Source organism: Mixophyes fleayi, chromosome 12, assembly GCF_038048845.1.
Source record: "Mixophyes fleayi isolate aMixFle1 chromosome 12, aMixFle1.hap1, whole genome shotgun sequence".
NCBI lineage: Eukaryota > Metazoa > Chordata > Amphibia > Anura > Limnodynastidae > Mixophyes > Mixophyes fleayi.
In genome coordinates, this window is record NC_134413.1 from 20,405,809 (window position 1) to 20,433,223 (window position 27,415).

At 40.3% G+C, this 27,415-nt stretch overlaps 1 protein-coding gene across 4 annotated transcripts in view; it reads left to right on the top strand.

Annotated features, from left to right (window-relative positions):
- ESR2 (estrogen receptor 2) overlaps positions 1-27,415 on the top strand; it is a 99,773-nt gene that overhangs the window by 29,764 nt on the left and 42,594 nt on the right. For 2 of the 4 annotated variants that reach the window (XM_075193607.1, XM_075193608.1), the window contains 3 exons: positions 5,739-5,978; positions 8,364-8,600; positions 9,078-11,159. In XM_075193607.1, coding sequence (XP_075049708.1) covers positions 5,739-5,978; positions 8,364-8,600; positions 9,078-9,296 — 696 coding nt within the window. In that variant the 3' untranslated portion in view covers positions 9,297-11,159. Of the gene's footprint in view, positions 1-5,738; positions 5,979-8,363; positions 8,601-9,077; positions 11,160-27,415 lie in introns of those variants that run through there. The other 2 variants (XM_075193609.1, XM_075193610.1) reach the window with 2 other exon arrangements.

The window sequence follows — 27,415 nt, forward strand, 5'->3', positions numbered from 1 at the left end:
ACTATATAACCTGGTGGTGTGTTCTACCTCTAGCTAGTTATGTAACCTGGTGGTGTGTTCTACCTCTAGCTAGTTATGTAACCTGGTGGTGTGTTCTACCTCTAGCTAGTTATGTAACCTGGTGGTGTGTTCTACCTCTAGCTAGTTATGTAACCTGGTGGTGTGTTCTACCTCTAGCTAGCTATGTAACCCGGTGGTGTGTTCTACCTTTAGCTAGCTATGTAACCTGGTGGTGTGTTCTACCTCTAGCTAGCTGTGTAACCTGGTGGTGTGTTCTACCTCTAGCTAGTTATGTAACCTGGTGGTGTGTTCTACCTCTAGCTAGTTATGTAACCTGGTGGTGTGTTCTACCTCTAGCTAGTTATGTAACCTGGTGGTGTGTTCTACCTCTAGCTAGTTATGTAACCTGGTGGTGTTTTCTACCTTTAGCTAGTTATGTAACCTGGTGGTGTGTTCTACCTCTAGCTAGCCCTGTAACATAGTGGTGTGTTCTACCTCTAGCTAGTTATGTAACCTGGTGGTGTGTTCTACCTCTAGCTAGTTATGTAACCCGGTGGTGTGTTCTACCTCTAGCTAGCTATGTAACCTGGTGGTGTGTTCTACCTCTAGCTAGCTGTGTAACCTGGTGGTGTGTTCTACCTCTAGCTAGTTATGTAACCTGGTGGTGTGTTCTACCTTTAGCTAGTTATGTAACCTGGTGGTGTGTTCTACCTCTAGCTAGCTGTGTAACCTGGTGGTGTGTTCTACCTCTAGCTAGTTATGTAACCTGGTGGTGTGTTCTACCTCTAGCTAGCCCTGTAACATAGTGGTGTGTTCTACCTCTAGCTAGTTATGTAACCTGGTGGTGTGTTCTACCTCTAGCTAGTTATGTAACCCGGTGGTGTGTTCTACCTCTAGCTAGCTATGTAACCTGGTGGTGTGTTCTACCTCTAGCTAGCTGTGTAACCTGGTGGTGTGTTCTACCTCTAGCTAGTTATGTAACCTGGTGGTGTGTTCTACCTCTAGCTAGTTATGTAACCTGGTGGTGTGTTCTACCTTTAGCTAGTTATGTAACCTGGTGGTGTGTTCTACCTCTAGCTAGCTATGTAACCTGGTGGTGTGTTCTACCTCTAGCTAGCTGTGTAACCTGGTGGTGTGTTCTACCTCTAGCTAGTTATGCAACCTGGTGGTGTGTTCTACCTCTAGCTAGTTATGTAACCTGGTGGTGTGTTCTACCTCTAGCTAGTTATGTAACCTGGTGGTGTGTTCTACCTCTAGCTAGCCCTGTAACATAGTGGTGTGTTCTACCTCTAGCTAGCTATGTAACCTGGTGGCGTGTTCTACCTCTACCTAACTATATAACCTGGTGGTGTGTTCTACCTCTAGCTAGTTATGTAACCTGGTGGTGTGTTCTGCCTCTAGCTAGCTATGTAACCTGGTGGTGTGTTCTACCTCTAGCTAGTTATGTAACCTGGTGGTGTGTTCTACCTCTATCTAACTATGTAACCTGGTGGTGTGTTCTACCTCTAGCTAGCTATGTAACCTGGTGGTATGTTCTACCTCTATCTAACTATATAACCTGGTGGTGTGTTCTACCTCTAGCTAGTTATGTAACCTGGTGGTGTGTTCTACCTCTAGCTAGCTATGTAACCTGGTGGTGTGTTCTACCTCTAGCTAGCTATGTAACCTGGTGGTGTGTTCTACCTCTAGCTAGTTATGTAACCTGGTGGTGTGTTCTACCTCTAGCTAGCCCTGTAACATAGTGGTGTGTTCTACCTCTAGCTAGCTATGTAACCTGGTGGTGTGTTTTACCTCTAGCTAGTTATGTAACCTGGTGGTGTGTTCTACCTCTAGCTAGTTATGTAACCTGGTGGTGTGTTCTACCTCTAGCTAGCTATGTAACCTGGTGGTGTGTTCTACCTCTAGCTAGTTATGTAACCTGGTGGTGTGTTCTACCTCTAGCTAGCTATGTAACCTGGTGGTGTGTTCTACCTCTAGCTAGCTATGTAACCTGGTGGTGTGTTCTACCTCTAGCTAGTTATGTAACCTGGTGGTGTGTTCTACCTCTAGCTAGTTATGTAACCTGGTGGTGTGTTCTACCTCTATCTAGCTATGTAACCTGGTGGTGTGTTCTACCTCTAGCTAGTTATGTAACCTGGTGGTGTGTTCTACCTCTAGCTAGTTATGTAACCTGGTGGTGTGTTCTACCTCTAGCTAGTTATGTAACCCGGTGGTGTGTTCTACCTCTAGCTAGCTGTGTAACCTGGTGGTGTGTTCTACCTCTAGCTAGCTATGTAACCTGGTGGTGTGTTCTACCTCTAGCTAGTTATGTAACCTGGTGGTGTGTTCTACCTCTAGCTAGCTATGTAACCTGGTGGTGTGTTCTACCTCTAGCTAGTTATGTAATCTAGTGGTGTGTTCTACCTCTACCTAACTATATAACCTGGTGGTGTGTTCTACCTCTAGCTAGTTATGTAACCTGGTGGTGTGTTCTACCTCTAGCTAGTTATGTAACCCGGTGGTGTGTTCTACCTCTAGCTAGCTGTGTAACCTGGTGGTGTGTTCTACCTCTAGCTAGCTATGTAACCTGGTGGTGTGTTCTACCTCTAGCTAGTTATGTATCCTGGTGGTGTGTTCTACCTCTAGCTAGCTATGTAACCTGGTGGTGTGTTCTACCTCTAGCTAGTTATGTAATCTAGCGGTGTGTTCTACCTCTAGCTAGCTATGTAACCTGGTGGTGTGTTCTACCTCTAGCTAGTTATGTAACCTGGTGGCGTGTTCTACCTCTATCTAACTATGTAACCTGGTGGTGTGTTCTACCTCTACCTAACTATATAACCTGGTGGTGTTTTCTACCTCTAGCTAGCTATGTAACCTGGTGGTGTGTTCTACCTCTAGCTAGCTATGTAACCTGGTGGTGTGTTCTACCTCTAGCTAGTTATGTAACCTGGTGGTGTGTTCTACCTCTATCTAACTATGTAACCTGGTGGTGTGTTCTACCACTAGCTAGCTATGTAATCTGGTGGCGTGTTCTACCTCTACCTAACTATATAACCTGGTGGTGTGTTCTACCTCTAGCTAGTTATGTAACCTGGTGGTGTGTTCTACCTCTAGCTAGTTATGTAACCTGGTGGTGTGTTCTACCTCTAGCTAGTTATGTAACCTGGTGGTGTGTTCTACCTCTAGCTAGTTATGTAACCTGGTGGTGTGTTCTACCTCTAGCTAGCTATGTAACCCGGTGGTGTGTTCTACCTTTAGCTAGCTATGTAACCTGGTGGTGTGTTCTACCTCTAGCTAGCTGTGTAACCTGGTGGTGTGTTCTACCTCTAGCTAGTTATGTAACCTGGTGGTGTGTTCTACCTCTAGCTAGTTATGTAACCTGGTGGTGTGTTCTACCTCTAGCTAGCCCTGTAACATAGTGGTGTGTTCTACCTCTAGCTAGCTATGTAACCTGGTGGCGTGTTCTACCTCTAGCTAGTTATGTAACCTGGTGGCGTGTTCTACCTCTACCTAACTATATAACCTGGTGGTGTGTTCTACCTCTAGCTAGTTATGTAACCTGGTGGTGTGTTCTACCTCTAGCTAGCTATGTAACCTGGTGGTGTGTTCTACCTCTGGCTAGCTATGTAACCTGGTGGTGTGTTCTACCTCTAGCTAGTTATGTAACCTGGTGGTGTGTTCTATCTCTAGCTAGTTATGTAACCTGGTGGTGTGTTCTACCTCTAGCTAGCTATGTAACCTGGTGGTGTGTTCTACCTCTGGCTAGCTATGTAACCTGGTGGTGTGTTCTACCTTTAGCTAGTTATGTAACCTGGTGGTGTGTTCTACCTCTAGCTAGTCCTGTAACATAGTGGTGTGTTCTACCTCTAGCTAGTTATGTAACCTGGTGGTGTGTTCTACCTCTAGCTAGTTATGTAACCCGGTGGTGTGTTCTACCTCTAGCTAGCTATGTAACCTGGTGGTGTGTTCTACCTCTAGCTAGCTGTGTAACCTGGTGGTGTGTTCTACCTCTAGCTAGTTATGTAACCTGGTGGTGTGTTCTACCTTTAGCTAGTTATGTAACCTGGTGGTGTGTTCTACCTCTAGCTAGCTGTGTAACCTGGTGGTGTGTTCTACCTCTAGCTAGTTATGTAACCTGGTGGTGTGTTCTACCTCTAGCTAGCCCTGTAACATAGTTGGTGTGTTCTACCTCTAGCTAGTTATGTAACCTGGTGGTGTGTTCTACCTCTAGCTAGTTATGTAACCCGGTGGTGTGTTCTACCTCTAGCTAGCTATGTAACCTGGTGGTGTGTTCTACCTCTAGCTAGCTGTGTAACCTGGTGGTGTGTTCTACCTCTAGCTAGTTATGTAACCTGGTGGTGTGTTCTACCTCTAGCTAGTTATGTAACCTGGTGGTGTGTTCTACCTTTAGCTAGTTATGTAACCCTGGTGGTGTGTTCTACCTCTAGCTAGCTTATGTAACCTGGTGGTGTGTTCTACCTCTAGCTAGCTGTGTAACCTGGTGGTGTGTTCTTACCTCTAGCTAGCTATGTAACCTGGTGGTGTGTTCTACCTCTAGCTAGCTTATGTAACCTGGTGGTGTGTTCTACCTCTAGCTAGTTATGTAACCTGGTGGTGTGTTTCTACCTCTAGCTAGCCTGTAACATAGTGGTGTGTTCTACCTCTAGCTAGCTATGTAACCTGGTGGCGTGTTCTTACTACCTAACTATATAACCTGGTGGTGTGTTCTACCTCTAGCTAGTTATGTAACCTGGTGGTGTGTTCTGCCTCTAGCTAGCTATGTAACCTGGTGGTGTGTTCTACCTCTAGCTAGTTATGTAACCTGGTGGTGTGTTCTACCTCTATCTAACTATGTAACCTGGTGGTGTGTTCTACCTCTAGCTAGCTATGTAACCCGGTGGTGTGTTCTACCTCTAGCTAGCTATGTAACCTGGTGGTTTGTTCTACCTCTAGCTAGCTATGTAACCTGGTGGCGTGTTCTACCTCTACCTAACTATATAACCTGGTGGTGTGTTCTACCTCTAGCTAGTTATGTAACCTGGTGGTGTGTTCTACCTCTATCTAACTATGTAACCTGGTGGTGTGTACTACCTCTAGCTAGTTATGTAACCTGGTGGTGTGTTCTACCTCTAGCTAGCTATGTAACCTGGTGGTGTGTTCTACCTCTAGCTAGTTATGTAACGTGGTGGTGTGTTCTACCTCTAGCTAGTTATGTAACCTGGTGGTGTGTTCTACCTCTAGCTAGTTATGTAACCTGGTGGTGTGTTCTACCTCTAGCTAGATATGTAACCTGGTGGTGTGTTCTACCTCTAGCTAGTTATGTAACCTGGTGGTGTGTTCTACCTCTAGCTAGCTATGTAACCTGGTGGTGTGTTCTACCTCTAGCTAGTTATGTAACCTGGTGGTGTGTTCTACCTCTAGCTAGTTATGTAACCTGGTGGTGTGTTCTACCTCTAGCTAGCCCTGTGACATAGTGGTGTGTTCAACATCTATACATGTCATTTGGTGGTAAGTTCCACTTCCAGCTATATAAATTGTTGCGCTAAACCTCCGACAAGCCATGTCATTTTGTGGTGTGTTCTGCTTTTAGGTAACTATGTTGTAGCTCCAGATTTTTCACTTGAGTAAGAAGCTCTGGAATATAATGTTCACAGGCAGCAAGTTGCAAAACCTTTAACATAAAACCACTCTACTATTTGTTCTGTCTGTTTTGACCAATTGATTGTCTATCAGTGTAATAAATAATTGTATCTGTGCAGGTGAATTCCCAGAGGGAAAACATAGAGTTAAAATCTTCACAAATGGAACAACTACAGAAGATAATCAAACAGCTCGAAAGAGAAAAGGAGCACCAAGCCTTCCTGAGTGTTGCAAATTCAGAGACTATGACAGCCCAAAAATTGCAGAAGAAGGTCGAGAGACTCCAAGGACGGCTCAGTGACATGAAAATTGCTAATCAAAACTTAACGGCTCAAGTTGTCGATTTGAATGCACTAAAGGTGAACGCGCCACTTTAGGAAGTTTAGCAAGAAATTATACGTTGCTTCTCCTTACTCCTTACAGTAACAGTAAAAAGAAAAATACAGTCAAGAATATCAAGATATGTACACCGCTCCTTGCTAAAAGTTTGTGCTATATCCAAAATAATGCATCATGGCTTTTATTGCCATTAATTTAACATATAACTACTCCTAAAATCATCAATATTATTATCATTTATCTATAAGTGCCGCAAAATTGTACATGTGACAAAGATGGTTTCTGTTGCAAATAGTTTGCCACATCGTATTAATGGTCAGAGAGCTTGCATCTGATGCCAATGGGTTCTTTCCAACTAGTCCAGCTTGACAGTAAGCTTTTTTTCCCCATTGGAAAGATATTTGCATTTGTTGATGAACTGTGACTTAGCATATGATAAAGCATTACAATGCGTGTGCATTATTAAGACCTGCCAAAAATGGGAGCCAGGCATTTAAGTGTATTGTTCAAAGTATTATTTTAACTTGATAAAGATGTGAGCTGTAAGCTAAAGATGTGTGTATGTTACTTCTATATATTACAAATTATTATTTAGTTTATTAGGCAACCATACCATCTGGGCAATACCTACACACCAATGTGATCCAGTTCTTTTTGACAATGCCACTGGTCATCTAGAAAAGTGGACTCACTCTAATGCTGAAAACAATATAGTTGTAGTCAAATCCAGATTTTTATACAAATGTCATTCCGACTATGTTTTAGGCTTCTGTGCACGGTCTACCCTCCCCTTCTCTATTCATTGTTTACTCTTTTCTTCTCTAAAGTGATGTAAGATAGAGACGCACCAGTTTTGAAAAACCTTTTAAACGTGTCAGCTTTCCAGGAATGGGACTGATAGTGTACTAGTCTTTGGTTATTATACATGCGTGAGTAATTCCAAGAAATAATAATTTACTCAGAACTACAGAGATTTTCTATTAAAAAAAAAATGATGTCCGATAGCGGATTTACTTGTGGCCCTAACAAGAGCTGTATCAGAATTATTGATTATACAAAAATACAATCAGACTGGTGGGTTCAACGTAATGTGCAGAAAATGAAGAAGCTGAGCTTTATATAGTAACAAGTTAGAAAATGTTTATTCAATCTACCAAACCCATAAAAGGTCATTTTGTATGTATAAATGGCAAACAGGGGCGGGCTGGGCTGGGGGGCATCGGGCCCCCTGGCCGCTCATTGATGATGCGGCCGCATCGCGTGTCATGTGATGCGGCCGCCTGTGCGTCCCCCGGGCTGAGCTTTGCCAGCCCGCGCCTGATGGCCAAGCAAGCATAACATTTTACTTTGCTTATTTTTAAATACATAATTATAGCAATTAAGTTGCTGTTTTAGGGGTCTATTTATGACCAAACTTAAATTGCTCATGTTCATTTTCATTTCTTATCGCAATGATAAGATATTAATTAACGTGGCAATGTATTAAAATGAATTAGCTGGGACAGGCTCCTAATCTACTTTACTTACAAGTTTCTATGACCAGGCAGAACTTGAGAGTACGAAGATTTCAGGGAAGGGATCCGAAGATTCCTGTCCCGCGATGCTCTCCCCATAGGTTATAACGGTTAACGCCATCTTCAGATGTCCTTAGTTACTGGGATCAAGCTCCTATCTCGGAGCTGATAATTAGGGCAAAAACACAGTCCCTATAAACACCTATGGGGACTGCAGGGGCAAACGCAGGATTTGTAGAGGGGGGTTTCCACACCACACCGCCAGTGGGCGTGACCAGCATGCATGAGGACGTGGCTATAATTTTAGACAGTGCTTGGCTGCTCTCCAACTCTTCCTGTCCCCATAATATACATGGGTAATGCTGCGTGCACTACTGTTAGGTACATGCAGCTCTCCCTTTTCAAGCAGAGTCGTGTGAAGCGGGGGCAGAGTCCAGCCACCTCAATTATACACTGCCCCAGGCTTGGGGGTGGGGGGTTTCCAGGCACCAGGAAACCCCCCCCCCCCCCCCCCCCCTCGGTTTGCATATGGACTGGACTTGCGATTGAAGAGTCTGGTACTGCAGCAGACATCGAAGCCTTGTCAATATTCCTATGCTTTAATCCCCCCCAAAACTGCAATTTTCGAGGATTATAGATTGATAACTAGGCCCCTTAGTAATTACATTTATCGGCTTTAAAGAGATGCTCCAATTGCAAAAATAAATAAATAAAACCCATACATTGATAGAAAATATGTAAAGTATATAAAGTCCTCTAAAAGATGGGGCAAAGGGGAGCCAAGTTTACATTAAAAAAACAGTTTTTGAAACTTTATCATGACGAGAGATGGTTCTGGTTCTTATAAACATCTGCTCATTTCAGTCTCTAACACGGTTTACCGTCTTTTAGGAGAAAATCAACCAACAGAAGAAAACCATCGAGCTGCTCAGCAACTCTTTAGAAAACCTTGAAAAAATTAAGGAGAAAGCCGCTAAGAAGGTGGTAAGCTTGAAAACAGAGCTGGACTACACTGAGCACGAGTCTGTAGGAGAGAAAGTCAGGTGCCAGCAGATGGTGGGAGCAGTCACTAATGAGCTACACACAGCCAAGAGAGCTCTCGAAGAAGTGGCAAGGAGAGAAAAGCAGGTACACTTTGCTTTTAAAGTGAATCATTAGTATCTTTTTAGCAACTCTTAAAAAAAAAAAAAAAAGCTCATTAAATAGTTTTTTTGGGGGGTTGTAACTTGCAGGTACTTGAGAACTTTAAGAGACTTTATACAATACCTGGGAATTAAAAAGGGTTGTTTTTTTGTGTGTCCCATAGATCTTGTGATGTATCTTTTTGGAAGAATGGGATTTAAATCTGTCTTCGTAAAAGAACATAACAGGAACTGGGCTTTTTTTTTTTCCCCAACCCCAATGTGCAATTAGGAGGTGTTTTAGACAGGTAGACCGAGTAACTGTGAAGGGTTTGAGAAAAGGTTTAATTACAAAATTGGCAAGTGTTAAGAGATATGATTTTTTTTCCTCCCTCCAAACTGACTTGCTAAGTAACTGCACAAAGGAAAACAATAGCTACAAAATGTATTTAATTATTTTATTTTTTATATATATATTCTGCAGCTTGTTGACTTCAGAGAAACCGTTACAAGAATGATTGGATTTAATATTAACACGCTGGCCGTCCCAGATCACGAGATCTTTGACCAGCTCAGGCGAGTTTTACGGACCCAGGGACCCATTGATTTCAGCAGAACTGATAGATCGAAGTTGCCTTATGGCTTCCGGACGGGGGACGGAGAAGCTGAATACACAGTGCAACACATGAACCCCCGATTTTAGCATCATGAACCAGCATGGCGATGATTAAGTCTACTGGCAGTTGGTTTCACACTCTTGCTATAAGACTTAGAAGAGAATATTCAGTATTGCACAGCAGTGTACACTAAAGGAGATATCTGATTTTATAAACAGATGGAGTACAGTTGATTGCAGCAATTGGTGCAATGTTGCAGAGAAACAATCCTGCATTTAAAGCACAGCAGGAGCTCCAGACGACAAAACCAATGTCCCCATGCTTAATCTTTGGCTACGGTGCTCTATTTACTGCAATACACTCTACTCCATCTGCACTGCACTAGCTGCATAATTAATATATCGATCATAAGATATACAGTATTAATGTCAAAGCAATTCTAAAATAAAATAACAAAACATTTTTAATTCACTGATTAAGAAAATTGTACTGATTTTTTATAAAAAGTAAACTTAAAAGCAGCCACTAATACATCTACATTTAAGTGTGTGTGTATTTTGTTTATGGAATGAAAAGCCTTTATCATTTGCATAATTGTCTTTGATTGGTACTCAAGAAACAGGACCTACCTATCGGTGTTGTATGATACACTTTCAAAGGATACATTGGAATGCATAAGATCTACATGTAAGGATCACGTCAAACAAGCCTTATATGGAATGAATAGCATCCTGTAGTTGTAGTTTTCTAGTGTTCAGACATAAATTGTTTTAATTGGGATGACATCTCCAAAGCCAAGATACTTTAATAAATGGGGACACCCAGTCATAGTCACCAGAAAAGTTATTTTAAAAAGTCATGCAGACTATTTTGTAAACTTGACTTATACGGAGGTCCGGCTAAAATTACTAACATTTATACTTAAAATAGCAAAGCTTGAAATTATTGCCAATAGATTTCTATGACTTAGATCAACAGTTTATATAACACCATGGGGGAGATTCAGTTTGGAGCAGAGTGCAGCCAGAAAACAACACAACTTCCATTCATTTTCCCGCTCACCTCTGTGGGATCTAAGGAAAAATGAGGGAAGATTTCAGGCTGGACATCGCGGCGGTGTCTCTGTAGGCTGCTCCAAAGGCACATCGCTCCAAAAGTTAAATCAGCTAAATGTTCTTCTGTAATATTTATTTCCCCATAAGCACCTTCAAGCACTATTACATAATTTAAAGTACACCTACAGCTTGCACACTGAGGCAGCCGTATTGTGAATTGAAAGTAAAAATCAGGTATTCCATCAATTTACTAGGAAGCAGTGCGGCATTGTCATGTATATTGGTTTTATGCAGTTTATTTAGGCCAGTGATAGGCAACCAGATACACGCCAGGGGCTGCTTTTAAATGAATCCTGAGAGTGAGGGGACATGGAGACTGCCATTATTGCATGTACATGTGAAGCTTTCACTTCTCATAATGTATCGGGCAATTCACTTTTCCACTGAAGTGCAACGTGGAGGCGCAAAACCACTGGTTCCAATAAAAGTAAAGGCGAGAGCTGAAGATTGACACCTCTGAGCAGGTGCAATAGTAAAGTCCAGTGAGAATGCACCCTCTGCACCCCGCTATTCAATAATCTTACTCCACAAAGGAAATCCTTGTTTATACCATGCTCAATGGTGCTTACTCCATACTTTCCCAACAAAGCACCGACTCCGCCCCCAACTCCTCCCCTCAGCCCGTTCGTACCGCTGCTGCTCTTGTAATGCCGCGAACTCACTCCACAAACGCAGATAAATAATCTCATTTACACAAAGCGGATGTTTGACCTCCATAAATGACCTCTATTGTGTGTAGACAACAGGTGTTCTATAATATCACAAAATATTTATCATAAAATGTTCTAATTTTTATCTGATTGTTTTTGGGCAGATTAAACCAATAATAAATTGTTACTGTATGTTTTTTTTTATGTAAGATATTAAACTTAAATAACCATAAAGTTTGCTTCTGTGTAAAGTAATGGTTTAATTTATATTTTGCCTTTTTAATGCGACTGTTTACAAAAAGAGCACTGACCTGGTGCTCATGGATGTGACAGAGGAACAAATGTTCACTAAAGTTCACTATGCTAATGTCTTAAAGACTTTAGTTAATTAGTCAATTCACCTGGGTAGGGTTTAGGCTACCAAGTTGGACACAGCGAGTGTTGTGGGGAATGGTCATGAAGGGAAGGCTGAGGGCATAACTACCAGAATAGCAGGTGGAGCACTGGGCTTTGTAGCTGAGGGGACACATTAGGCCCTGTTGGGGGAGGGCTGGCACATTTTAGCCCGGGGTGCAAGACTTATGGGACTGCTCTGGGGCCCCCAGCCCAGCCAGCTCCTGTAGCTGCCACTTGTGCTGCTCCCCACATGGTGTCAGCTAATTGTCACCACCAACACTAGAAGGGATTTGAGCCGCACAATGCTGTGCACATGTGTTGGCATTCTGGGGTGCAAAACTAAATTCTGCTCAGAGGGGAAAGGAGCTCTAGGAAGCAAGATTGAAGCACAAACCTGTGGCGTATATTGAGGGGACAGATAATTGAATACACTGAAAGAGGTTGTGTGGAATCTGCATGATAGTGAAATGGGCTTGTTTCTTGGATAATCACCCCAGTTAGGTGAATCAGTCAGGGTAGGGGGCAGATCCCAGATATGTATCAAGCTGAGAGTTTTCTGGTTGGTTTGAAAAGTGGAGATGTTGCCTATAGCAACCAATCAGATTCTACCTATCATTTTGTAGAATGTACTAAATAAATAATAGCTAGAATCTGTTTTTTCAAACTCCGGCCCCTCTCCCACATGCCAGTACAACTGTAGATACAGGGTCTGTCACCCTGGTTGCCCCTCTGAGAAAGTGGATCATGGACCATGCAAGTATGCATCAGTCAGTGCAATGTGGAATTATAGTAGCATAGATTAGTTTCGCTGCCAGGTCTTGAAGCGAGGGGTAGCAAAGGGTGAAAAATTAGACGCAAGTTGTTTTGAATTGTGGAATAAAGAAAATTGTTACAACAAAACTGTTCTATGTCGCCTATATGAGGAATCAAATTTAAAAATGCTTCTGACTCATTGGGGCTGGTGTTATGGAGAAAAATCGAAAAGCTGTATATTCCTGATCTGTAATTCAAATAAAAAGCCAACATAAAAAAAAATGATGACAACATAAATTGATTCATGTTTCTCAATACAGATCTACAAACAGTTCATTGGATGCAGAAACAATAAAGGTCGACAGTATTCTGATTCATTAATTAAAGGCTTTGAAAGCTGACGGGGTTTCACTCACAGATGTATCACATTTAACAAGGCAACAGCTCACAACTTGGATTCAGAGCTAATCCTTAGACATTATTTAGCAATATCATGTATTTTTTTCGCCTGGTACTGTCATGAAACAGAAGCCCTGCTCCATGTACCCATTATTTACTGCATTGTAGTATTCTAGCCCAGTGATGGGCATTCTGATACTCCTCAGGGGCCGGCTAAACCAGACATAAAAGCAGGAAAGAGTAAGCAAAGGCTCAGAGGGCCACTTGCTGCCCGTTAGTACCCTAACCCATGATCACTATGACATATGAAAGAATTTATGATGATTATATTTTAAATTCTGGGATCCAGAACGATTTAAATCAATTTACCATATAGCAAATATTCACCGTGCTAATCTACACAGTCAGTCAGTGTATTATTATGAGAATTAAATTGAATATTGTGCCCAGTTTGAACAGAAACGGCCTTTAATTAAACAATGAGTATAAAAGTGAGTACAGAGCTCACAGTGATAACAATATAAAGGTCTTGTAATCTCAAAATCATTTGTGGGATACATTGTGATTTTTAGAATATTAATGATGACTGGCACATCAGGTAAGTTTCCTGGTAACACAAGTACACATACACTACTCAGTAGGAGTATAATATTAATAAATTGGAGTTCATTATTGCCTGTGTGTGTAGTATATTGAAGTCAGAGGTGGAAAACGTGTTTGAAAATGTGTTTAATTTGTGCATCAAATGAGTGTACCATATCAATTCATTTTGATGCAGTATCTGGAGCACAAGAAAAAGAACTTGATTTTATTACAAAGGACAGCAGCCAGGAGCACGTTTACTTTTCTGCTCTGCCAGAACACAGACCACGCTCCCCGGAGGCGGATCTCTCGATCACCCCGCCCTCAGGCTCCTCACGCGCGTGCACTACCACGTCACACAACAATAGAGAAGTAGCAGTGGGGAAGATTTGCATTACATCGATTCGTCTCAGGGCTAGACAATAAACAATAAAAGACTGGTGACTTATCGCAAGTGATGTTCACTACTGATTAGGCTCTGCTGCTAACTCCCAGGACAGCAAGCCCCCAAGGCACCAGTGTTAACGACAATTATGTTAGGGTGATCATCCCCCCCCGATTGTGCCACTGGGATAGGCCCACAAGTCCACAACTTATCTTTTATCTGGTACCAGGCCTTAGGACACCTCAATCTAGGACAGAAGATTATATTAAACTTTCAGAATCCAGTACAGGCAATCTGATTTATTTCGTATGGGCATGGTACTGTAAAAAATCTTGCAAAGATACATATTAAGAGGTGGTTAGGAATGAATTGCCAGCACCATGATTTACTATCTAATTTGCTAAATTGACCATGTCTGACTAGAAAATGTTCTAACTGTAATGGTGATATTTTTGCCTAATAATTTTTGGTCAGAGTAAAATATCACATGAAATGGCATCAGCTACACAAAAATATATAGAGAAATGGAAGTGCTCAAAAGATTCTCAATTACTTGGGATGATATTCAATTTTAGAGAGAATATCTGATTGTGTAGGTTGGAGAGTTCATTTCTCTCTTGAATAAGTAACTACTGAAGGTCATTTTCTTGCAAAATGAGCAAATTCATAATTTTCATATGAATAAACTAACAATAGCGGTGTGCATTTGGCCTCTTGAATTTTCCTTTTCAAAACCCCATTTGCAGTCATTTCATTGATTCTCTAAGGACCAACCTTTTCTTGGAGCCTTTACATAGAGTTTCCAAACTCCTGTCTATATGTCTAATTTTGTCTGTTGTAAAGTCTTGTTTTCCCATATTGTATCTCCCATACACACGGAGAAAAAGTTTTGCAAATGTAAATTAGCATGTGACACACAGAAAATATGTTTCTGCTACACCTGAGCTTTCTTAAAAAGTTATGAAAGAACCAGTGAAGCCAAACAAAGACATCCGAGCGTTTCTGGGTGGTGTAACTCATGTAACCGTAGACAATCTTGTGATGCCATGCACCAATTCTTGTGCGTATATACCCACTTACTTGGGTGAGTCTGAGTGTTAAGATATTAGAGTTTATTAGGGGTGATCATGGGAGGACTTAGAGGATTGGGGAGTTCATAGCTAAATGCTGCCCGGCTTCGCTTGTGCCTCATATTGTAAGATTTTGTTTTGCAGAATAAAATATTTAAATGAGATTTAAGGAGTGCAGATGGTACATTATGGTGGCTTTCCCTGGTTTGTTTATAGCCACCAGGGTTCCTGTTGTATTTGGGCATCCACCTATGTATGCATTAGGAATACAAATAGGCCCATTTGCACAGAACAAGCTGTGGGACAGTATACTTATTAAATAACCCTTTGTGAGTTATATTCTCAATGGTGGGAGGAACAGCCTTACATCTGTCACGATCAGGGCCGGATTAAGGGAATGGAGGCCCCTGGGCTAAGGGGGCCTCCGTTCCCCCGTGAGGCCCCCAATGTGAGCCGCCCGCCGCCCCCCGTCAGGTACAATTTCTTATTGCTGGAAATTACACCTATTATGAGCAGTACTATCCAGCTTGGCGCATCTCACATTCTGCATTTAATCCTAGTCGATCTCCTTTCTACACACCAAGACTTAGACCGCCAGTTCTGTCCAATGCACAATACAAAGATTGGAGGCTGCAGGAGTGTCCGCGATATCAATATGATGTTAGGTATATGAGACATGATGCCACAATTACCATTTATATACACAAGAGCAATTTAAACCTGCTTGGGATAGACATAAGGGACCTGATTCATTAAGGATCTTAAATGAAGAGGTATCTTATTTCAGTCTCCTGGACAAAACCATGTTACAGTGCAAGGGGTGCAAACTAGATTTCTGTTTTGCACATAAGTTAAATACTGACTGTTTTTTCATGTAGCACACAAATACTTGATAGCTTATTTGTACACTGACATTTAAAGTTGATATTTGTGTGCTACATGAAAAAACAGTCAGTATTTAACTTATGTGCAAAACAGAATACTAATTTGCACCCCTTATATTGTAACATGGTTTTGTCCAGGAGACTGAAATAAGAAGTTTCTTAAGTTAAGATCCTTAATAAATCAGGCCCCTAGTTATCATTTATTTAGTACATTCTACAAAATAACAGCTAGAATCTGATTGGCTGCTATAGGCAACATCTCCACTTTTTCAAACCCTTAACTTGATAAATTTACCCCCTTCACACAGGCAAAATATTCTAAACATTTGAGATATTGTTACTTTGGGCTAAGGCAGCGGGTTCTATACAAAGTGTCAGGATTCTCAAGGATTTCACCACCTCCATCATTCCCAGAACAAAGTCTGTCCCAAAAAATAACAAACACCCTGTGCATGCCCTTTGCCAAGACCTCACCTATCCACAGCTGATAATGATTCCTGCGCTTATCAAGGTATATCAAGCAACTCAGACATCCATTCAGTGCCAGATTATTGTACTTAGTACTTTGATCCTGTCTGAGCCTTTCCTATGTCTCAGCTCTTGTCTGACTTCTGGAACCCTGACCTCTGCTTGTTATTAAATTCACACATTACCCCTGGTACTACTACTGTTTCTTACATGACATCCAGCCTTAATAGTCCACCAGCCCCTCTGATCTTACATCGCTGCGTCCTGCAAGTTCACAGGTCATCACACAAAGACTTTCAGACTTATTTAGAATTGGGCATAAAGATTTGGCCATTTGCTTATGTGCAAATATGTGCCTGCACACTGGTTTCCCTGACTGTATTTTGAGCTACATGTATTTAAAGATATGTGCAACCTTAAATCAAACATATCATATTACACGTGTAACCTTAAACCAAGCTTGTAGATGCATCCGATGCAAAGAGCGCCACAAAGCTTAAGGTCATGAGTTTGAGTTGAGTTGACTTGAGTTTTGCAGTTTGAGTATATGAGATCTGTTATATTGAGGATTTCAGGATATTTGAAGAAAGAAATAAGATCAAAAGAAATACAAAAGAAATGAAAAAATGTCACTTGCTAACTTGTGCCAAGGAAGTTCGTGAACCTCATGTGACAACAAAGTTTCTTTTTAGTGGGTTGGTTGGTCTGTTCCCTTGATAAACTGCACAGTTTTCCACCATTTGTTGGTTGTCTTAGAACGTGCCAACCCAACATATAATCATTCTGGCCCTTGTTTTGGAGAGATGAATGCCCTGGTAAGCAGTATGATGCTGTTTTAGCATTTCAGGACTGGAGCCTTTTGGAATCCCAGCTCAATCTCCTGACATAAATAGCTATTGATTGACGTAGTATGTACATAATGGGCCTGATTCATTAAGGAAAGAAAAGCAAAAAAATGAGTAACTTTGAACCTTGGCAAAACCATGTTGCAATGCAAGGGATGCAAATGAGTTTATTAGTTTGCACATGTGTGGAGTTTGTATGTTCTCCCCGTGTTTGCATGGATTTCCTCCGGGTGCTCCAGTTTCCTCCCACACTCTAAAAACATACTAGAAGGTTAATTGGCTGCTAATAAATTGCACTTAGTCTCTCTTAGTCTGTGTGTGTATATGTTAGGGGAATTAGATTGTAAGCTCCAATGGGGCATGGACTGATGTGAATGAGTTCTCTGTACAGTGCTGCAGAATTAGTGGCGCTATATAAATAGATAATGATGATGATGATTATTAGTGTGTATGTGCACCTGCAGTCAGACACCCACAGTGATAAGGATACTGACAGGGGTATCTGCATCACCTGACCCTCAGTCACAAGTACGTGAACACGCCCTTACTGTACTCGGTCTGTGCTTGCACACCTCTTTCCTCCCCCATCCTGCCTCTCCAGCTGTAAGGAGTATAGACTAGACCAGTGTTGGCTAACCTGTGACACTCCAGGTGTTTGTGAAACTACAAGTCCCAGCATACTCTTCCAGAAATAAGCTGCTATATATTGGCAAAGCATGCTGGGACTTGTAGTTTCACAACACCTGGAGTGTCACAGGTTAGCCAACACTGGACTAGACCACTTTCTCATCAAGCAGTTTTTCTCCATTGTCCATGTGTGTCAGCAATAACCAATTCTTTTGCCAGGAGTACAGTATATGAAACAGACAATTTGTACTTTTGCAACTGGAGCAACATTCTTGACCTGAACTCTAGGCCTTGATAGAGCCACTCACAGAGGTTTACGCTGTGACTATGCTCCCTCACAGGCTCCGTGGTTGTATTGATGGAATTTATTTATTTCAAACACGATTGGAAGCAGTTCTTTATCTATTTGTTCTGCACATGACAATGCTCTATACATTGAAAAGATTCATTTGGTTCTTGTTCCAAGGCCACCTTTTGAGGCGTCAGCTAGTAGCTCCAGTTGTTTGGATGGAGCAGAATAACTGAGAGCAAGAGATTGTGTCAGACTGCTTCTCAGCAGATCTGTGGTTTGTCCTTCTCTGGTCCCCATTGTCCCCCTTGTCACAGACCCGATAAGCATCAAATTGCGACTTTTCCATGCAGACAAAATGCATCTATACTCTTACATGTCTGCGAGTATATTTTGATATACACCTATCTTAAGATATGTCCAACTTTACATTTAACATATAGGTATTCAGTATAATAGTCCCCCTGTCATTACATCAACTCAGAAACTGGGTCCAGGCCTATGCAAAGATACACCTCCCATAAGGTATATCTTCATCATCATCATCATCATTTATATATATATATATAGCGCCAGTAATTCCACAGCGCTGTACAGAGAACTCATTCACATCAGTCCCTGCCCCATTGGGGCTTAAAATCTAAATTCCTTAACACATACACAGACAGAGACACAGACACACACACAGACTAGGGTCAATTTGTTAGCAGCCAATTAACCTACCAGTATGGTTTTTTTGGAGTGTGAGAGGAAACAGGAGCACCCGGAGGAAACCCAGCCAAACACGGGGAGAACATACAAACTCCTCACAGATAAGGCCATAGTCAGGAATTGAACTCATGATCCCAGTGCTGTAAGGTAGAAGTGCTAAACACTAAGCCAAGAAAAGTGTCAAAATCAGATGCATTTCTAAGGGGTGCAGTTGACTTGTGTCTCCATACCTTACTGTGCTGAACTCACAGGTAAATGCGCCCTCTGCAAGTGCAAATGGATGCAAGTATAAGATAGGCTCAATTTAAAATAGGGGTGTAAATTGTGAGCATGGGCAGCACGACAATCTTATACTAGTCAAATTATTACATGTAGCAAATAGTCTTACATCCAACTCCAAAACAGACTGTATGACTTTTTTTTTGAAGTTCTCAAATGCATGGTCAAAGATGCTTCACAAGAGACATAGTGGCCTATTTATCAAACATTTTATGAGTGTTTTTGGTGTTCGCCTGTATATAGTCAGCAGTGTTCTATGCTCATTTGTGTCAGAAAGTCTGCCAGTTATGTGTGATGTGTGCATGTTTTTTTTTTATAACAGAGCTGCATAACTTGTGAGTCTGGACCACAAATGGAGTCCAAAAATGTGTATGTGGGATGAGCTAAAATTAAAGCTTCAGTATCATAGTTTTACAGCATGGAAATAGTCCATATATTAGGTGAAAAGTATATACATGTAGGTGAAAAACTTGCACTAAACCACAGAAACTAAGCAGACACTTTCACTAGACAGATATAAGGTAATTGCTGACTGGTTCAGTGCAAATTTTGCAGTTAAATGTAATATATTAGTAAATATTAGTAAATTTGCCCAATTTGCTGAATAAGCTGTACTGCTTTGGCTGTAGAGCTGGTCAACTGCAGCCCACAGATGTGGATATTTTGGGGCGATTTTGTTTAACATACAAATATTGGCTGACTGTATCAGAAAAGTGTGGCAAGCTTAAATATCAAGTTACATCACTTTTGTACATAAGCATTGTATATGATAGTCTGTGTATCAGTGCACTAAATATTATTAAATATTATCGCTCTGTTCTCAATGCGGCTGCCCGACTCATCTTTCTTTCACGCCGCTCCTCCTCCGCCTCCCCTCTCTGCCTTGCCTTACACTGGCTCCCCATCCCCTACAGGATCCTTTTCAAGCTCCTCACCACCACTTACAAAGCCCTCTCCCAGTGTACTGCCCCCTATATCTCCAACCTCCTCACCATTCACACCCCTGCCCGCTCCCTGCGCTCGGCCAATGACCGTCGCCTCTCCTCCACTCTGATCACGTCTTCCCACTCCAGAATCCAAGACTTCTCCCGAGCTGCTCCCCTCCACTGGAACAACCTCCCTCGCTCCATCCGTCTCTCACCCAGTCTGTGCTCCTTCAAACGGGCACTCAAAACTCACCTGTTCCTCAAAGCCTACCAACAATCCACTTAACCCTTACCTTGTTGCACCTTCGCAAACATCCTTCTCTTGTTCTCCCCTCTCTCCACCAGCCCCGCCTTTCTCTCCCTTACTTTACTGGCTCCCTCCTGTGCCTTTTTGTCCACCCTCCCTTAGGATGTGAGCTCGTATGAGCAGGGCCCCTCTCCCCATACCTGTTCTTCTACTCCATCTTCGCTCATATGTCTGCCCGGAGTTCTGAAGTATTGGTACTTTGTGTTTATTGCTCTGTACTATGTCACCCTGTATGGTCTCCTGTTTGTACTATGTACCGTGCTGCGGAAACCTTGTGGCGCCTAACAAATAAATGATAATAATAATAATAATAATAATAATATTGTATATCAGAACCAGCTGATGTCTGTGTTTAACAAAATCAATCCAGCATGCTCTTTGTTCTATACTTCTGAGAAAGCACCCACTGTCTGAAAGGGGTCACAACCAATGTTGACGGCGGCCCAGCGAGCACAAATTCAAGGGAGGCTAGTTAAGAATGATGGAACAGGCACAATATCCCGGTTCATGAAGACTAAAATTTGTGAGGTGTGTATGTCAATAATAGTTGTATATCAGCAATATACCAGAAGTAAGAATCCTGAATAATATGTCACTAATGGTTATATGCCAGTAATAAAGCAGAAGTAATAATATTGGATAATATACCGGTAGTGGTAGTTATACTCTAGTAACATACACAGTAGAAGGAGTTTTTGGTAAAATGCTAGCTGCGTTTATAATGCTCAGTAATATATCAGCACCAGTGGAAAAACAGAACCTGTAGTGAGGTGCGGGCATCTCCCCTACCAAAGCCCTATGCAATAGCAGTGGGGATGCAGATAATTTCTCACCTCCAGCTTACTGAAGCTCCCTTTAGTGCTAAGACCATGAGACTCCCAAAAAAATGGTTGCCTGTATAGTGACCAAAAGGAGACATTTCATTGGTTAAAATGTTACATTGCTTCCTATTGATCGGTCTATGTCTATATAATAATAGCCATGTACTATTCAGTAGAGGGAGCTTCAGTAAGGTAGTAGAGGTTCGCTTCATCTACATTAGGGCCCTTACAAAATGTAGCTGTGTCTATGTTTGCCCCTGATAAGCAATAGTAGATATTTACTAGTAATATTGCAACAGTAGTAATGTAAATGTTAAAACATCTTTAGTAAATGCTTTTTTTCCCCCTGGGACACAGCAGAAAAAGTAAGAATAATTTGCAAATCATCTTATTATGTATATGAAGTAGATAAATAAATTTATAAATATGCAAGTTTTTCCTCACATATATTATTTAACATATTTATTATTACTTTGACAATAATTGTAGCTGGAAAACTTACAGTACAGTACGCTATTCTCTCATTTTTAAGTAGAATCAATTAAACCTTGAATCTTCTGCACTCCACATAACAAATAGTGCATATCAAATAGGCCAAATTATTTTTATTTAAATTTCTTTCATAACTTTCTGTCACGTACATATTACTGTACTTTAATTTGAAGTTGAGACAGAATTATTCTATGTGATTAATTTGATTGTTCAGAGTAAGCTAACACCGGTCAAAGGTTTTGCTCTCTGCATGCTTAAAAAATAGTTCGATCCTCTTGAGTTCCAACTTGGGCAGTGACTATGAGAGTGAGATGGACTAAAAGAGACTGACATTTCAGGAGAGAACTAACAGCAAACCACAAAAAATCTCAACATGTGTCAAACAATTAACATTTAGATAATTGACTGCAATAAGTTAGAATTATTAACACTACATTTTTTTTGGTTTGGTTCCACTTCAATTCATTTCTTCCAACTGATACCTTGAAGTTAATGTCACCCAAAAATGATTTTCTACTTCTTTCACTGTCTAACCAGTAGAAGAGTGGGCAGCATGGTGGCTAAGTGGTTAGCACTTCTGCCTCACAGCGCTGGGTTCATAAGTTCAATTCCCGACCATGGCCTTATCTGTGTGGAGTTTGTATGTTCTCCCTGTGTTTGCGTGGATTTCCTCCAGGTGCTCTGGTTTCCTCCCACACTCCAAATACATACTGGTAGGTTAATTGGCTGCTATAAAAATAAAAAATAAATTGACCCTAGTCACTCTCTCTCTGTCTGTGTGAGTATGTTAGGGAATTTAGACTGTAATGGGGCAGGGACTGATGTGAGTGAGTTCTCTGTACAGCGCTGCAGAATCTGTGGCGCTATATAAATAAATGGTGATTATGATGATGACTAAGAGGGGTTGTTTCCAGGGATGTTGGCAATTTGGAGGAACTAACTGGTATTCCAACGCTATCAGTAGGTGACAAGCAGTGATTACAGTGCTGGCAGCAATGAATTCTTAAATACTGCAGGGGTGCTAGTTGGGGTAGAGGGAATACATGTTCCAAATATGTTTTGGGTGTATTTATTCTACAACAACTTTTAATCTTACAAGTTTGTCTGTAGCAGTAAGAGTTTACACATTTGTGTTTAGAGCATAGAGCAACTTTGTTTCAACACAGTAAGAAAACTTTTACAGCATAGCAACATTGTTGCAACAAAGGAAAAAAAAGTGGATGTGGATGCCTTCCAAATATTATTGTAGCGAACTGTAAAAGAAAGGCATGTGAAAACCCAGACTACTATAGTTTTAACTTCACCTGATACCGGATGGCTGCATTCTCACACAAGTAGATTTTAAATATGACTAAAATAAATACTTTATTTCCTTGGAAGACAGCAGGGAAAAATAATAATTTGAGTTTTACATTATCAAATAATCTATTATGGAAAATGAATTAAAAAATATATATGTGCAGTTACCGCTTAGATATATTATTCCAGCAATAATAATTATGGTGGGTAAATTAGTCATATTTGCTGTACAGTTTTGAAATAAGAAAATTTAAACACATGTGAAGCATAGTTTTCCTGATTCAAATATGATTAATAGGTTCCAAATAGAACACTGTGTAACAGTTCTGTCATTAATTAGATTCTAAGAAGTTTCTGATCACCAATCAGCAAGTCCGATATTACATAAGTCTCTGGCAAGATTACTCCACAGTTCCCAAAAAAATGTTTTAGAGGGATACAAACAAAATAAGTAAAGATATAATTTTCAGACTTCTGGGCTGTCTATTCAGCCAATGTAAAATAACAAATCATATGCGAGACAACACATTTATGACTTTTTTCCAAAGAATATTCCACAGCTGTATTTGTCTCCAAGAACTTATCTTCAAACTATGCCAAGCACTGCAACTTCAGTTTCCTAAATGTACCACTAGATGGTGCTCACGTCCCTTGATCTAAAAAGCACTAGCCATTTCGGTGACCACCCACATGAGATGAAGCCCACAGCTCTGGTATACAGGTGATTGAAAAATTCGGCACAGAGTGATATGAAAAGGGAAATTACAAATATTTAAACATTGCATACCAAGTCTTACTAAAAGAGGACAGCTTGCTCAAGTTGAACAGCCACTTTCTTGTAAAGTATCAGCGATAAGGTTAGTATGAATCTTGGTTCTGGATGTATATGTGTATTTTTTTTTTATCAATTTAGACAAGTGTTTAGACTTCAGATACATTGTTGATACAACTTGATTGCAATTTTTTTTTATTGCTATCTTTTATACCTGCAATTTTAAAAGGGCAAGTCATAAAAGCAGATGTAATTTCTTGATGTCTTCTGCAGTTGCCACTTAACCGATTCAAGCTGTTTATTTTTGTATCATTGAGGACAGTTGAATCTGGAACGGCTGGTAAATATTCACAGATATGTATTGATCTGTGTGTATATGTCATTTATTGGTCAATATGGATTATGATTGCTAAGAAAAATGCACAGCTGTGTATTCATTATTCCAATCGCTTGTCCCTCATGTTAATAATAATTTACTTATGATTGGTGATTTTGAACTAATCTGAGACTTTCCTGTTGTTGAACTACAAGTTCTAGCATGCCGACCAAGCCAGTGGTTACTACTAGTACACATAGAGATACAAGAGTGTCATAGTTTAGTTTTGAACAGGAATAGTTCTGGGTGGTCTTCAGTTGTGTAATTTAATTTAAATAGTCATCTTATGAATTGGTATAGCTGTATTGCTATCAGGAAGGTTTTATATCCAACTGTGAAGTGTAACAATCTGTGTTATATTGTCTAAAAGGCTTTGACAAGTGGTGGCTCTCCACTGTTGTGGGACTACAAGCCCTCAGCATGATCTACAGGCTATGCTGGGACTTGTAGTACCACAACACTTGAACAGTCACTGGTTTGTGGTGTAGGTGCTCCATCCAATGGAGAGAGAAGCCTTAATGATTGATTGACAGGACACAGCAGGGAGAATCCAGGCTCCACTCTCCAAGAACAGTGCAGACAAATTGATTACCACCAGCTGTGTAAGCATCACAATCATGTTTCCTATACAACCGTTCTGGCCACAGACACAAAGAATGATTACTGTTAATAAAACATTGCTGTGACTATAAAATTGTTCTTATCTGTTCAGGATGGAGAGAACATACTGACTGATCAAAGAGCTAAGTCTACTAGCTGTGGGTTTGCTTACAAGTAGTTTTATCCTTACACGAACTGAATATATTGACTTAGAAACTTGTACCATCCAGACCCTCCAAGTTCATTCGTCCTTTTCCAACTTCCACTTGACAACTACATATGCATACGGCGTCTAATATTCATCAATCTAGGTCAACCTTAGTGCACTAGCATATCAACCAGGACCTGACTATAGGACATGATTATATGGTAATACTTGGACATTTTGCACACTCCGCTGTATTAAATATTAATTGATAAAGCCCAGAGAATAAAAGCTACTGAGAATTGCATTAAATATATAAAATACGAGTAATTGCACTGTGGAGTGGGTCTATTCTGAAAAATAGGGACAAGATATTCCTAGGAAGAATTTTTTAATTCTGGGACTTTTCCTGGAAAATAGAGACCATTGGTGCTATGGCTTACTTGTATTGCCTTTGTCATTGGATCGGTATACCGCAGATTTTTGAGCATTATCAGGAATCAATTTAACAATACCTGGGGAGGGGAATAATATACTGATTTGTAAAGCCTTTTAAGAGCAACAATGCCTTCTATACCAGCGTTAATCTAAGTAACTGTAATATCTTCAATCTTTAAAGGTTCAAAGGAATCAAAATAAGTCACTTTTGGGTAAAACGGATTATTGTGAGTGTAACTCTAACTTCATAGTAACACCAATCAATGCTACTACCTCCAGTTGTTATATCATAAACTGGAGAAACTTTACTTATAAACTATATGTTTAACCTAAGCTCTCTTGGTTTGTAACTCTTTACCAATATAATGTCTAAAACTTATTATGTCTGTAAATGTTTATCAATAACATGTGCAAATGTTTATGCCCGTTATACTCCAAATGTTTACCAAGAACCCAATGATGACTGCAAATATTTATCAATCATTTATGTAAAGGTTTAAACCCTTTATATGTGTAAATGTTTACAGGGTACCCGATAAGATCTAAAAAGATTTGTATCCCTTATTGTAGGTCTGTAAATATTTACCAAGTACCCAATAATGTCTGTAAATGGCAATAATGGTCTATGTTCCAAGTTGGAGGTATAAAGACTAAGGTTTTTATGTAGCATTTCCTTGCACCATTCAAATATGTGGCAAGGGGCATTAGAAATGTCAGTAGTGGTCATGTCTGGTCAAACACTCCAGAGTTCCAGCTGTAATGTCATATCGATTATATATATATATTGGAATAAATCTGTTGCTGAAGTTGTGTGCTCACTTAGCTTCTGCTTATGAGAGATACTGGGATAAGGTTTAAATTATGAATAGAGTGGAGGTCTCTTGTAATTAAATATGTCTATTCTACAATAGATTTGCAAAAAATACCAATATTTAAAGAGCACATAACCCAAAAGTAGTTTCTCATTGGCTCTGTGTGTTTTACTTGCAGTATATTTTCTGCATGGTGTGTGGAATATTGTGGTTCATTGATTATTTTAAGAAAGTCCATACCATGCTCTGAGATCAGCATATTAGATCCATACAGCTACGGAGATCTTCTGATTTGTGGAACTTTGAAGAAGTAGAAAACAGTACTGGCTTCTTAGTAAAAGAATATAACAAGGCAAGCAACATTATAGCTAAAATTGAAAAAAACTAGTACATGGCTTACTGAAATTAGATGGCAAGTCCACTTTAATTGTCCAGTCCACTTTAATTGTATTAGAACAGTTTGCCAACAGTGCATTTCACCAGAATGTGACAGCTCGATAAAATTGAGAGGGATGAAAACACATTGAACATTTTTTTCTCTCTCGGTCTGTGGTTGATTATCTTATTTTTAGTCTAAAATTGTAATTACTTTGAGAACTTGCATTAATAATAAAAGGCAAAAATAAAACCACATGCTTGAGCGGAAGATATTTGCAGTGTACTTGGAATGAATTTATCAATGATTTACTAACTCTGTAGAGAAGTGGAGTTTGATTTGGTATGAGGGCTCATGGTGCTTATGGTTTTTAGGCTCCAGTGTTTTTGTGCTGCTTGAGATCTATAAACATGTGAGTTCTCTATGCATGTGAGTTCTATATGCATGTGAGTTCTATAAGCATGCGAGTTCTCTATGCATGTGAGTTCTATATGCATGTGAGTTCTATATGCATGTGAGTTCTATAAGCATGTGAGTTCTCTATGCATGTGAGTTCTATATGCATGTGAATTCTATAAGTATGTGAGCTCAAGGCTGATTTAGATGTCCCATCTGCAGGAACAGAAGAAAAATTTTCAACATGTGAGCTTAAGGCTAATGTAGTTATCATACTTCCAGATATAGGTAGGGCAGAAGGAAAGTCTACTGTATATGAACTCCAAAATAAAGTAGCAGTTTCATCTTAATTTACAGGTTAGTCAGAATAAAAGTCTCCATCATGTGAACTATCCGCTGAATTAACAGTAACATCTCTAGTTAAAAGTGGGACAAAAGTCTCAACTGCAGATGGAACAGAAGAAGTTTTAGCTTGTTAATTCCAGGCTGCTGTAGCCGTCACCACCATGTGAACTCAATCACAGACAATCACATCTACATTTATTGCTGAAAAAAAGTGAAGAGGTTCCAGTATAGAATCTCCAGGCTGTTTCTCCAGTCATATGAGACACCAGGAGTCACTAGCACAAGTTCCAGGATGTTGTAGACGTCACATTTACATTTAGAGGTTTGACAGAAGAATGGTCTCACATGTTGTGTCATCAGTCCTATCTCCCTTATTAAAGCAGTATCAGAACCAATTTACAATCCTACATAATTACAGGAGTCTCACCTCCACGTTTTTAAGTATGTTCCAGATTGCACTCTTATTGTGCATAGAGGAGATTACAGATGCTTGGATCACTCAAATCAAGAAGTAACGTCCAACATAAACTAAGAAATTAAAAAGAAAGTATATAACAACTGTTCTATAGGTTACTGTATGCAATAAGGTGCTGCCCATAGCAACCACATTCTAGTTCAGTTTAGAAAATACAAACAAACCTCTGATT